Source organism: Molothrus aeneus, chromosome 6 (genome assembly GCF_037042795.1).
Source record: "Molothrus aeneus isolate 106 chromosome 6, BPBGC_Maene_1.0, whole genome shotgun sequence".
NCBI classification, from domain to species: Eukaryota; Metazoa; Chordata; class Aves; order Passeriformes; family Icteridae; genus Molothrus; species Molothrus aeneus.
The window spans coordinates 2,632,819-2,647,234 of NC_089651.1; the positions used below are offsets into that span (position 1 = coordinate 2,632,819).

General features: G+C 40.6%; 1 protein-coding gene across 2 annotated transcripts in view; it reads left to right on the forward strand.

Moving 5' to 3' along the window:
• Nucleotides 1–14,416, forward strand: part of NELL1 (neural EGFL like 1) — a 316,106-nt gene that overhangs the window by 51,933 nt on the left and 249,757 nt on the right. For both annotated transcript variants that reach the window (XM_066551385.1, XM_066551386.1), the window contains exon 5: nt 12,097–12,193. In XM_066551385.1, coding sequence (XP_066407482.1) covers nt 12,097–12,193 — 97 coding nt within the window. The remainder of the gene's footprint in view (nt 1–12,096; nt 12,194–14,416) is intronic.

A 14,416-nucleotide genomic window follows, 5' to 3' on the forward strand; every position in this document is an offset into this window, starting at 1 on the left:
AGAGTCTGCTTGATTGAATTTCTTAATACCCCAGAACCTGACAGTTCTCATTATTTCATGATTGGGTGACACAAAACTGACAGCTCTCTAAAGGGCAGTGGTGCAGGATCAGTCACATTTGTTCCTTGGCTCTGAGGAGCTGGAGGCATGTGGGGTGCTCAGAGGTGGAAGGTGGCAGGGCTTGGGAACACCAAGGGGGCTCTGGGGCAGTGGCTTCCTCTTCCACTTTAAATATTTTTAATATAATATTTTTAATATAATATTTTAATATTTTATATAATATTTTAATATTTTAAAATATTCCATTAAAGTGGCTTCCACTTCAAATATTTTAATGATATGAAGAATCCTTGTTTTGTGATCTGTCTTGCCAATGGAAGGATGCATGGAAGAAGCAGTAGGGAGGAGGTTGGTAGCTTGATCCTTGGCACAGGAGTAAGGTAACATGCAATTGCCAGTCCTGTAACTTGTCCTTGGATCTGAGAGCAGGCAGTAAATGAAAGAATCAGTGGAAACTGCATTACTTAATTGGGCTACAGTTTTAATGGCATCCTCTTCAGCACAACAGTAGTGAAAGCAAATAACTAATAACTACCACTGTGCTAACTAAGGCAACTTGGAGTTTTTCAGCCCAAGCTGAATTTTTCTCTGTCACACCAGCTACTCACCTTAAACTTGTCTGAGAGATGTGCCATGCAGCATCCCTGGGGAACACCCCAGTGCAGTCTGCAGTGAGAACTCTCATTGACTTGAGCAGAACCATGCTTTCACCTCCCCAGTGTGTCAGATGTTGTGAGAAATGTGCTGTCCCTGCAGAGTGCTTTTCTGCCTGTCTGCTGGCAGTTTCCATCTAAATTTAATTTTAGAACCAATATAATGGCTTGTTCTATGTTTACTGTCTGTTTCATACACCTCCCCAGTCATGGCCAATTAGTTATTTGTGGAGGGACTGCAATGTTATCTTTCAAACAACCAAGACTAAACTGGACAGTTGGAAAACACCATGGGAAAAGGGAAATGTGGGCTATTGGAAGAACCTGCAGGAAGAGCTGAGGAGCAGGGAAAGAGGCCCTGGTGTTCCAGAGGCCGTGGCAGCTCCAGGGAGGGCAGAGTGCCTTTGCACAGAGCTGAGGCAGCACCAGGGGCAGGGCCCTGGCATGAGCCTGGCAGCAAAGGCAAAGCTCCATCCTCAGCCTGCACTTGCCTTCCATCACTGCAGCAAATTGGCTCTGGAATATGGATGAGGTTATTTTATGATTACGTACAAATCCTCCAGTGATGACATGAACCCCTTGATGAGATGATCCTGTGACAAGATACCCTGTAAAGCAATTAACTTCTCAGCAGATGTGGTTTTGGAAGGGGGGCAGAAGCTGTTTAGAAAAAAAGGTTTCTTGTGGCTTGACTGAATTTTAAATTTAGCTTTTGTAGCAGTGCAGAAAGAGTTGAAATCAAAAGCCTCGTTCTTTTCACAATTGCACCTATCTTATTGTACTAGATAAATCAACTTTGGGGTTGAGAGGAGCCTGAGACAAAGGGAAAACAAAGGAAACACAAAGGCTGCATGTATTTTGTGAAGAGGGGCTGTTCCAAAGCCGTAAAGGCTTATCATGCCTCAGGTTCTGTAAGTGCCAGAGTGAAGATCCCTGTTCTGCAGGTCTTGGGCCAGAGACCAGCGCATCCCTCTGCGGCAGGCAGATGGAATAGAAGCAGAATTCAGAACTGCCAGTTCTTACTCAATAAACACCTTGGGACAAACCCCAGAAGCAATCTTAGTTTGTATTTTTTTTAGAATTTTCATGACAAAATAGAGATGGCATTAGCCATTTAATAATGGTTGTAATTAATGACAAAATAGAAATGGCATTAGCCATTTAATCATGGTTTTACCTCTTTGTTCTGATAGCATTTTATTTTGGGGTTCATTTTGCTGCAAGGCCTTATTTGTGCACATTTTGATGCATATTCTTCCTGTTTTGTTTTCTGATTGTAAGATAGGCTTAATTGGCTACTACTTGTTTCATAGATATTCTAATACAGTTTTTTATCTCAGATGTATCTTGCTCTAAGGGTTTCTTGTTTAATTTGTGGGAGAGGAGCTTTTCTTCTTTTGATATCTTGAAAGAACCCATTGAATTAATTTCTCCCTCTTATTTCTAGAATCTGCTTTTAATTGCTCAGGCTTGGTTTGATGATGTTTTGCATCTGGGATGTACTCTGAACATTTGGTTCATGTGAGATGGGCTTTTGGTATGATACTTGGTATGGTAACAAATGAGTGTGCTTTAAGCTTTCTTGTTAACAGTTTGCTTTATTCAGTATTCTGGTTTAGAACCTGAGCTTCAAAGTTTGCTGAGGTTAAAGGGTGTCTTTTAGGGACCCTGTGAGTTTTAGTTTTGTCCTCTTTTAATAAGTGTATTTGTCTCCTTGACTGTCGTGGATACTTGTGTGCATCATAAAAACCCTCCTGCTTTGTGGTTTATGCTCTGGTATAAACCAGATAGTGATAGTTGCTCACAAGTGATAAAGAGATGCTAAAATGCCTTTGGAGAGTCAGATATTTGTTTGAAAAGTGGCATTTGATCTATGTAGCTCTCAGCTCTGTATGGAGATGTTTAAAGTCCTGAATTCACATTAATCCATAGAAGTTGAGCACATTGATTTTTGTAGGAAAAGCCTGTATATGCAGATGACATTCACCTCAGCACTTCAGAGGAAGAATTCTTTTGACCTAGACACCACCTTAAGTTCTGCTGAATATGGCAAAAAATTATCATGTTCACCAAAACCCGTGAGAAATATCCTTGTGTGCTCCTGCTACCTGTGGATTATGTACAAGTTTTAAGGGCAATGACAGGGCCAGGAGCCACATGCTATTTATTGAGCTCAGCTTTACCTAAAAGAAAAAGGTTGCAGCGTGGTTTAGTGGTGTTAGGCAGCTGAGCAGCACACAGCTGCTGCCTCTGCAGTGGGATGGGGAAGGGATTCAGGAGGATGCAAGTTGAAATAAAGACAGTTTAACAGCTAAAGCAAAGCAAAACAAAGAATTAATTCACATCTCCCATCAGCTGGCAGGTGTTTAGCTGTTTTCCTGGAAGAAGCAGGGGTTTGTCTCACACCATGGTCCCTGACAAATGCCATAATTCCAAACATCCCCATGCCCTTTCTGCTTTCCCCCAGCTTGTGTTGCTGAGTGTGATGTGTTGAGGCATGGGGTGTCCCTGGGCTCAGCTGGGCTCTGCTGTGCTGGCTGTGTCCCCTCCCAGGCTCTCGTGTGTCCCCAGCCCCTGGCTGGTGGGGCAGTGCGAGGAGCAGGAGAGGCCCTGGTGCTGCTGACCATCAGCTACAGCACAGGAGTGATCCCCACCCTTTTTGGCCATGTCCTAGGGTGATGTTGTGATCCTGTATCCCCATTCCTGTGTTCTGTTCATGCTGGATATCATGTTCTGTGCCTTCAAGGCTGGCTCTGAAGAGCCAATGTTTTGTTTTGGTTTTGCTACCAGCCACTCCCCCACGGCTGGCGGGACACACAGACAGGGCAGTACATGGGTGCTGCTTTTGCTTTTTGCTTGGCTTTTGCTTCTGCTTTGCTCTTGCTCTTCACTTCTGCTGGTTAGTTTAGCTAAGCAGTTCAAATTTTTCCCTGGACTGTTTCTCCTTTCCCTTTTTTGGAGTCACTCGAGCCTGCTCTGGGCTGGGACGTGGAAACACCGAGAGTTTGCACCTTGTGGCTGCAGCAGCTGCCCCAGCACAGGAGGGACTGAGAACAGAGCAACCACCCCCAAGAGAGACTTTCTGAATTTGTCATCTTTGTCAGAGCGGTGACAGAGTGGTGTCACCTGGTATTGTTCATTTTGTGTGCTGGGGGTGCTGTGCCTGTTAAATAAACAGGTTCTTTCCACTTCTCTCCGAGGAATCCTTCCTGACCTGCTTGGAGGGAGGGGCTGTGTGGTTTTGCTTTCTGGAGGGGCCCCTTTTGGAGATTCTCTCCCAAATTTGCCTTAAACCAGGACAGGTCACAAATCCTGCACGGGGCACCACACCAGCTGCTTTGCAGAAAATGAGTCTGTCCTAGCCAAAAGGAGCAGTTGCCTAAGCTGAGAAATGTGACCACTATTTGGGTGTCAGACCAACTGTCTTGACACTAAAAGCCCTACTCTGGATCCATACATGTAAGGTACAGTTGACCTCATGGTTTGGCATAAAATTTTTTCTGTATAACTTGTGACAATCCTAAGCAAATGGCCAAATTTCTATTTGTGCTTAGAGTCTGACTCAGCCTATTTTCTGGGTTTTTCACACTTTCAGAAGTGCTGTTTTTGTTACATGAGGACGGGCAAACATTGCAGCCTGGCAGACAGGCTGTTAGGGCTTAGGCACTCTTTGCACTGTTGCTGTCAGGAACCATTTGTATCTGTTTTGTCATTTGCAAGTAAAGTTCATAATATTGACCTTGTTTGTAAAGGTGTTGCAATCTACCTCAGGTAGATTTTCTCCTGATGAAAGTTGCCATAGAGGGAACTCTGACAGATGCACTTCTGCCCTTCTTGGGGCCGTTTGCCCTAAACTACAGATGCATTTCATGACAGATGCACTTCTGCCCTTCTTGGGGCCACTGCTGTGTCATATAATAGGTCCAGTCCTCTACTTCGGGTCGATAAGAATGATTTATTTTAATTTAGTGCTTAGGAAATTCTGATAAACTAAATGGATAAGTTTGTAGGAAACTGAGGAGTGTAATATATTTTGTAACAAAAGCCCCTGTACAGGCAGATAATATCTCTGTGAATTCACCCTTACACAATTGATGTGTGGAGAGTAAACCCCCAAAACCTGACAGTGAAAATGGACTCTTGTGACCATCTCCACTTGCATTTGTGTAGTTTCCTCCTGTTTGTTAGCTACTTTGAATTTTTCTTGAATGAAAAAAAGAGATTTTTAAAGCAGAATTTTATTTAGATGGATTTTTATTTTTAAATTTAGATTTGTTATTTGGAATAATTAAAGTGAAAAATAGAGTACATTAACTTTGTCTCTGTGATTATACAGGAAAATCAATGAAATCATTTGGGTGACAGACCTTGAAGAGAATGTAAACTGAGCATGCACTCTTGAGTCTTTTACTTGACATATGCTATTACTGGACACCTATTTTTTTTCTCCCAAAGCTGAACAATAACTTGATTAAATGGTTGGCAGTTACTATTGTACATTCAAAATTTAATAGGAAAAGGCTTCCTTCATACCCCAAGATTTTAATCTAGATTGCTTTCCTCTGTTAAATGATTATGAACTCCTATAGTATGGCAGAGGAGATAAGAACAACAAAAAAAAAAATCCAAATTTCCCTCAGGAAGTTTATTTTTCTGAAACAAAACACTGGAAACTGAATGAATAATTCAGTTGAAGTTGCTCCAAACTGAATACATGTCAAGTAATGCATCCTATCTGTAAACACTATCAAGAAAATCCAATCACATTGGTATTGACACATTTACATTGGGAAGCATAGAGAAAATGGGTTGAAAGAGAAATATGTAAAAATATCCTAGTATTTATTTTTAAAATAAATTCTTAATCTCTTTGGAAGTATAGAGATAAAGACAAATGCCAATACTGTATCTTAAAGCTAGGAACTGATATAAGCAATCAATTTCTCTATTGGTGGGTTCAGAGAACTTGTTGGAGAAACTTTTTGAAGCAGCTGATTGTTTTTATACAACGGGCTGTGTTAGGAGGCCTCATTTGCTATTTCAGAGGTGTACTGTGTTTTTTCAGGCTCAGCTGGAGATGATAGCAAGGGTCAAAGGTGGTCCACACCTCTGCAAATTTGATTAGGGAAAAGACTGATGCAAAACACAGGGAACTTCCTTCTCTGCCTCTCTTTACAGAAGTTGAGAGTGCTGTGTCAAAGACTGTCATGAACAGAACTTTTCTATGCCCTTCAGTGTATTTAAAGGATCTGAAGATCCAGATGGATGTATACAGGGTAATGAATGGTTGCAGGAGAGTGTAATTTTTGAGCATCAGGCTTTGAATTGCAAAAATCTGTTTTGATGATTCACCCTGATGTCAGGAAGGGCTCCTGTGCAGCTGTTGGAGGGGCCTTTAGAGAGTGAATAATTTACTGTAAGATGAATCACATCCTAGAAACACTTATGTCTCTTCCTTAAATGAGTCTAGAGGACCAGCTCCACTATAGGTATGAACTTTTGAGACATTTAAAATTTGGTGTGATGAATTCAACACCTGTTCTCTACATGGAAATTTAGAGCTTCCCTGAGGAGGAATCCCAAACAAAGGACCCCCATGGCTTTTGTACCCTCAGTCTAAATCTCTGTTTAAAGCCTGTTTAATGCAGTTCAGGGCTGTGTATGTTCACAAATTTCAGAGAATGTTCTGAGCTGGGAGGGACCCACAAGGACCTGAGTCCAGCTCTGTAATGAATGGCCTGAGTGAGGATCAAGCCCTCAACTTTGGTGTTGTTTAGCACCATGCTCTAACTAACTGAGCTGATCTCACAGTTTTCATATCCAGCCTGCAACCAGAAGAAGGAATGTTCCTATTTTAGTAACCCACTCGTATTTTAGACACGGAAGAATTTGAAAATAGCATGATTTGGTGTGCTGCTCTGTAGTGACTGCTGAGTTGCAGTCTATTTTATGGTTCAGAATTTTAGGCAGCGGTGCCTCCTGATCAGTCCATACTGGCTGATGTATCCTAATGTGAGCAGACATTTAGTTTATTTTCAAAGTTTATTTTCATGTTCTGCTAAATATTTCAGCAGCTTCAAAAATCCATCTGGCATGGCAAATACTCTATGTATGATGTAGAGCTGCATCTCCACAAAAGTGGAAATAAAGTGCTAACTTCTGCTTATAAAAGTTGTGTGTAAGAAATCATCTTCACTGCAAGAGACAATTCCATATCACATTTTTTCCAGAGGGAGTGGGACCCAGTATGAGAGGCAGTTAAGCTTCAGTCATGCCCAGTCTAAAGGCTTAGATCTTGGGCAGAGACACTGTCTTTGTGATCTTGGTTAATCTGTCTGTGTTTCAGTCTACTCATGTATAGAATGAGGGTATTTTCCTGTGCTACCATTCTATATTAGATATATACCATTGTACCATTGTATATGTACACATTACAAGGATGCTAAAAATAATTTATATTGAGTTAATTTATGTTGATTAATCTGGAGGGGTAAGCCTGAAAGGTATTTTATTTATTTTTTTGTTTGTTTTGTTTTGTTTTATTTATCATCGGCCATATTGCTACATATTGAGTACATGGACTGGAGCTCTCTCCTTGTCCAACAGAGCTTGATTTCTAGAGGAGCTCTCCCTCTATGCAGAACAAAATGTGTGTGTGTGTGTGTGTGTGTGTGTGTGTGTGTGTTAGGATGCAAATATTTTAGATATGTCTCCTTTCAGGAATACACTGATTATTTTATAGATTCTCTATTTTCTGTATATTGTCCTAATTATGGCAGAGATGCATGTTTGAAATGTGTCCTTGAGAGAGGTGATTCTCATGATTGCACAAGAATACTTAATAAATCAAAGCATGCAGACAGGGTAGAGATATAGATACAAACCACAAGAATATTTGGGTATTTATTGATTAACAGGTGTATTAACAGTTATATTTCTTACTGTATTTTGCTCAATGGGTCAGTGGTTACTGAATGTATTCTGAGCATGAACATTTCAAGACACTAGGATTGGTTCATTGTTCTATTATCCTGGTTTTATAGTTTAACTTCTTTGAAATATGTTGGTGTAAAATAGGGGCAAATCAAGCTTTCTCTTGGAAAGTAACTGCAGCAATGATAAATCTGGAAGCCTGGAGTTTGTAGGAGAGCTTCCATTAACCTGGAGACCTGGGTCTCCTCATGTTGGAGGGGCTATTCACTCTGCAGCAGTTTTAGTGACCACAGCTCCCCCGAGTCTTCTTTCTGAGCATTCCTTTTCTTGTGAAGTGTATTGTGCATTTCTCTGTGTTGGCATCAAAGCCAAATGTGCTGGAAACTGGTCTCCAAGGAGCTCTAGACCAGCACTTCGTAAGCTGAAGTGTGTACTTCAGCTATTCATATGCCAAATACAGAATATTGGTCACATGGGTAAAAAGCCAAGGAAGGTGGCACAGCTCAGCCCAGAAAGGTGGGTAAGGGAAAGTGAGTGATGTGGAAGCTTAATGTGGATATTCTGTTTGTTTGGGGTTTCTGTGTTGTTTTTTTTTTTTAACTGATGTGCTTTCCCCCCTTTTCATTTCCCAAGAGTATAGAGGGGCTTACAGGAGTAGCAATATGTTGTGTGTATACTTGCCAGGCTTTTTTTTTCTGATTGTGTTTAACAGCATACAACAATAAAGTAAATTGACATAGTTTGTGAATCAGATGGTGTCAACCAAAACATCTTTTGGCATAAAAAGATAATCAAGGACTGATCTGCATTTCATGCCCTCTCTTGACTCCTAAGCCTGTTACTTTATAGGCAGATCTGAGGAAAACAATCCAGCCTTGTTGACAGATGTGGAATAAGGTACAAACTAACCCTGATCAACCCCTTGATTTAAGGTAAATGCAATTTGAATTAGAGTAGAACAGTGGAGAAATATGGGGAATCTTGAGCTTTTGTGTGTTAAGGATGGCCCTTTGTGAAGAGAGTGGAAAGAAGGTGACAACAGCCCTGTCCACATAGGCTGAAAGAGTGTTAAATCATCAGAAAAGACAAGATAAGCCACATTAGCCTGTCTCTGATTTGTCTTCCTAACTTGCAGTTGTTGAACTGTCATATAACAGCGTCAGGTTTTGATTTTTTTTATATGCAATTGCAGATAGATATTGTGGAGTTCTTTCATCAACTTTAACTAGGCCAGGTGAATAAAAATCAAATATTCTTCAATAAGTACTGTTTTTGAACCTGGTCAGCACTGGGATTTTATATAATGGGAGAAATGCAGTTATTTATTGGATATTGTTTAGCCTTTTCAGGAGATGAGGAATTTTCCTGTGGGGGCGTTATTAACCAAAATCATGAATAAAGCTATGCTATATATGCAAAGATAAATTCCTCATATGATAGAGCAGTTCAGTGTACATGCTCTCAAGGAGTTCATGCTCAAGGACCATGTCAATTCTTTGTTTCTCATTCAGTATTTTGCTGCAGTTTTGCATTTGTGTAGTTCAATTTTGCATTTGTGTAGTTCAATTTTGCATGAGGTATGACAGAAAGCTTCTACTTATACTTTAAATTATTGATAGGGACAGTGCATGCAAAAATCCTCTAATTCTCAAAACCTGCTTTAAAAGAATATGAGCTTGTTCTGCTGTTTGGGCAGGTAAAACAGCTCAGCATGGTAATTTTATAGATAGACCTAATTAAATACTAGAGATAGAATTTTCCTAGAGCTCTGAATGCATCATGTGCATGAAATGTGATGAGTTAGGGCTGATGATAATTATAATAAACTTTAGCAATGAAATTATGAATATTACAAGAAGTCTGACTCCTGTACTCACATTCTTTAGCTGTAATTTTCATATTTTTTGTTATTAGGTTTGAGATGTTTCTTGCTGTTTCTTTAAAAAAAAAAGTAGTGTTAGACTTTGGTTTTGTTATATATCGCTTCTATTTCATCTTGACAAATGGTTTATACTCCTTTTTGATAAGCAAAAGTGGGTGGGATATAGGACTCTGTACTTTAACATAACTTTGTAGATCTTTCTAGAAGTTCTTTAATACTGGGATGTTATTCTAGGCCCCTGGAAATAAATGAATTTTCCAATAGTGTGATATGGTGGCTTTGACACTGGCTGGACACCAGGTGCCCAACAAATAGATAATGAAGATAGTGATAGGCTATATAGATAATGAAAGGCTTGTGGGTCTAGATACAGGCAGGGAGAGATCACTCACCCATTACAGCTGAGGGCAAAACGGACTACTCAGGAAAATGAGTTTAATTTGCTCAGTTAAATCACAGTAAGGCAGAGAAGTAAACCCAAATCCCTTCCACCCACCCTTTTCTTCTTCCTGTGCTTATTTCACTCCTGATGTTCCTCTGCCTGGTCCCCACAGATGGCTCAGAGGGGACGGGGAATGGAGCTCCAGGGAGCACCTGCCTCCCCATGGAATCTCTGCTCCCGTGCTGGAGCATCCCCTCTCCCTCCTCCTGCCCTGCCCTGGCTGTCTGCAGAGCTGCTCCCCTCACTCAGTGTTCTCAGCCCTCTCCCTGGATGGAATTGCTGTTGCTCAGTAACTTTGCCCCCTCCTCAAAGCGTTATTCCAAAGGTGCTGCCACCATCAGTGATGGGCTCAGCCTTGGCCAGCGCCGGATCCATCCTGGAGGCAGCTGGCACTGGCTCTGTCAGACATGGGGGGTGTTTCTAGCAGCTTCTCACAGAAGCCACCCTTGCAGTCAATACAAACCCAATAGCCATGGCAACTTGCAACTTGAAAAATCACTGATTACACTTGGCGAGCCTCTGGCAGAAATACGTGGAGTGTAATTGTGAAGAGAAGTTCAGTTGATCAACTTCTGTGTCACCCTGGTTTTTTAAGACTTTTTAAGCCTTCTGATGTTTACATTCTTGTAATGAGCTTTCTCACACACTTTCTGTAAATAACTCATTGTTTTGCATTCCTTTATGGAGGAGGAGAAAGCTGATGGACTGTTGGTTTGTCCAGTGTCATTGGAGAGGTGGCATTGTCACCCTCCAATCCACTGTCACTTTTGGAAAACTCTAAATGTTGGAGTCAGAAAATAAACTTCCCTTTTTTCTTCACCTTGAGAACAGTGGTGTGCACTTGTGTTCTTTTGTGTCCTATAGTGACACTTCTGTTTTTTTTTTAGTGGCTGTTTTTCAGGTTTGTTTTCAAGCCATAGCTTTAAAGAAAGAAAACCAATTTGACCACAGATAATTTCACCTCTTTAAGCTAGGGGTTTTGGCAGACTCAGAGTTTCTTCTCTTGGCTGTCATGCTGCTGTGATTGCATAGCCATGCATACTCCCTGTAAACCGGACAGTAATAGAAATAGATTTCATCATCTCCTCCATAATTCTTATTAAGCATGCTATTTTTGTTATGAAGCAGGAAGTTCATGGCTCCCTCTGATGTGACACAGCAATATGAGAACCCAGGATCAGTAACTCTGGCCTTGAATTTTTCATGTTCTGGAACGATGATATCATTGTAGCGGTCTGTGTTCCTGGAAAAGTTGTTATGGAAACTTCATTACAGCTTTTCTAAAAATAAGCAAACAAAACCCCAAGCAAAACCTGTTTAGAACTCCAAATACTTTGTTAATTTAAAAATTGTGTTACAGCAATTTTTTCATCGGTTCATTTTAGAAATTTGGTATGCAGATTGCTGCAGTCACGTGCGAGTTTATGCAGTACATAAAGGTTGTTATGGACCTTGTATTACTTGCTGTCACTGTTAGATACCACAGAGATGTACCATTCTGTGCCAGACCTGTGCTGGTGACAGACACAAGGTGGATGTGCAGTAGAGGCACCACACGTGAGCACCCACCCTGAGGAAATCCAATAAGAAGGGGAGAAGGTTCCATGTGCAAGGATGAATAACACAGATGTAGAGTGGAAAAAAAAAGGGATGGAGTGGCATAAAGTTCTTTTGTGAAGTCTGTTCAAAATTCTAACAGTCTGAACACCTCAAGGGGTTGTTGGATTTGGTTGGATCTTGTGTGTGATTGCAGTTTTTCTCTAGGGTAGATTTTAAGAGACATCCCTAGACTAAGATGGTCCTATTTTACTTTTTTTTGCCCTACTTCTCCACCAGAGTTGCTCCACTCTGGTGCTGTTATTTCTTTAGTTTAGTGCTGCACAGCTGCACGAGGAGAGTTTCAATTTTAAGGAGTCTTCATATGTTTGTGATTTTAATTTTTTTTAACTTTAAAGTTGTAATATACTTTCTTCACCACAATCAGTGACAAATACTGTGTTTAATGAAAATTTTTAGGGGTTTTATTTTTGGTTCTGTTTTCCATCTTTTATTGTTACCTGATTCTGTCAAGGAAGTTTTCAGGGGAAAGAGAAAATTCAAGTAAATGCAATGTCTTCCCTCTACAGGATTTATGAACGTGTCATTGATCCCCCAGAAACGAATTTGACACCTGAAAGCAATTTATGGCTTGGACAGAGAAACAGGAAACATGGTTTCTTTAAGGTAAGCAGATATGAAATGGCATGTGAGGTAGGAAATTAATAATAGTCAATAAGGTACTTCCAATCAGTTGTCTTAGGTTCATGAAACACGATATGCATGAAATTTGGTACAAACTGTGGACAGTTTGTAAACAGCTTGTTGATACCTGTTTATACCTGCCTATACCTGTTTACAAGGTGAAAGTTCCTGATATTTATTCCAGTTTTGGCTAACAAGGCACAGTATGAGTGTTTATTGTGAAAGGAGTCCGTAGAGCAGCAAGAGGCCAATCTGCCTCTCCTCAATCTGGGCATGGATTTGTTGCCAAGGTGATTTACCACCCACTCGGTTTCCATGTGAAGCTCTCAGCTCCTAAGACAATTTTACAATTTGCCTGTTTTCTGAGGATGTCCCTAGATTTCCAACAAGCTAGGGCAATTACACTGAGCTTATTTCAGCATAGGAGCTAGCAATTTTAATTGTGAAACAGAGGTAAAAGCCAACTTTGGACTTAAATGATAGTCTGAGGGTTGCTCTGAACCTACAGTGCATTTCATCCTCCAGCAGCTGAGCTGTCAGTGTGAAGTGAAATTGATAATATTATTTTATCCTACAGCTGTTGGTTTTTTACCTCAGCTGCTTCCCACTATTCCACAGATGGTAAACATATGTTTATAGCTACATAGGAAAAGGAAGAAGTTATATTGGAGTCCCCATCTTAAATTCTTATTTTGTACAGGCAGTCAGAGCCTCAGAGCTCTGGGATATTATATGTTTGTAAATTAATATTTCTACGTGTTAACACTTTGGAAACAGCAGGGTAGCTAATGATATGCTAATGGGCTGACCATTTTTATTGATCATAATGAAAGCTGACAAGTGCCTTACTTTGCTTTATGTGTGCTTGAATATTTTACTAACTTTCTTCAGGGGAGAAATATAATTGGTTGTGGTTTTTTTAATCCTGCTTGAGAGTTCCAGAAATCTTACTTTTTTTACGTTTCTTGTTGCAAAAACTTGGGATTTTGCCAGTTTGGAAAGAGTACACATCTCTTTCCATATATTTATATGCTCAGCAGGATTTCCCTTTCTTTTTCAGAGCAATTTGTTTCACTGTTTTAGCATATAAAAAATAGATATATTTTCCTTAATGTAAACAGAGATCTGCAGGGAAATAAGAGCATTAAAAAAGAATTAGCATTCTTGTATGTGTGTTGGAGCCATGAAAATGTGTGTAAGGAAAAGCAAGCTTGTTGCGTGAATAATTTTTTTTTGTACCTTTTGTTATTGATCTTGATACTGTTCATTTTCATACCTCACCACTCTTTCCAGTAAATTGTGCCTGCCTATACCTGTGATCTTCACCTTTTGTACCTCCAGTTCTCCACTCCATCCTGCAACAGCAGGGAGGGGTAGAGGAAAGGGGGATGGAGAGGGAACAGCCTGGGGTTTGGGAGTGGGGACACTGAACTGGGAAGGGCCATTCCCAAACCAGGACAGCCCTCATTGGTGGCTAAAGTGTGGCAGGAAGGGTGGAAATAACAAGAGTCAGAGCTGGTGGATGATTTATTTGCTGTGGTATGAGGTGTGGAGCACTGGCCGCAGTGTTGCCTGGCTTGTTCACGGGGACGTGGTGCCTAACCCTGTGTTTGTTCCCTAATGTGCCCCTCACAAGGGTCTTCTTCTTCCCAGTGGCTGCTGGGAAGGATGAAAGTTTGACAAGAAGTCTCACAGATATGTATGCTTGGCAGAAAGATTTTTGAATGTAGAGTCTGAAGAAGGAATAGAGATGGAAGCAAGTTTTGATACAGAAGAAAAGAATTGCTGAGCCAGTCTCACTGGATAACCAAGGAGCAAAGGGTGTGTTAGTTAGAAGGGGTTTTTATGGCTTAGAGCAAAGGATAAACCCACCCCAAACAAGAAGATGTTTTTACCAAGCACAAAGAGAGCACAGGCAAACAAGGCAGCAAATGCTGCAGGTAGAAAAAGGTCTCAGAATTTTCCACTGCAAGAAAACTGAAAACCGACTTCTAGCTTAAACTGTAATGTACTGACTGTTGGTGATTGGAGAACAGTGACATGAATATGGTAATTACAGGAGTTATGATAGGCTATAGGTAAAAGTTTAGATATAGATCTACTGTATTAAGATGCTCAGCAAAGAAAAGTCTAGAATGCAATGTAACCAAAAGAAAAGTAAATAATGCATTGTAACCTAAGCTAAGGGTGCAGCTGGAGCTGACA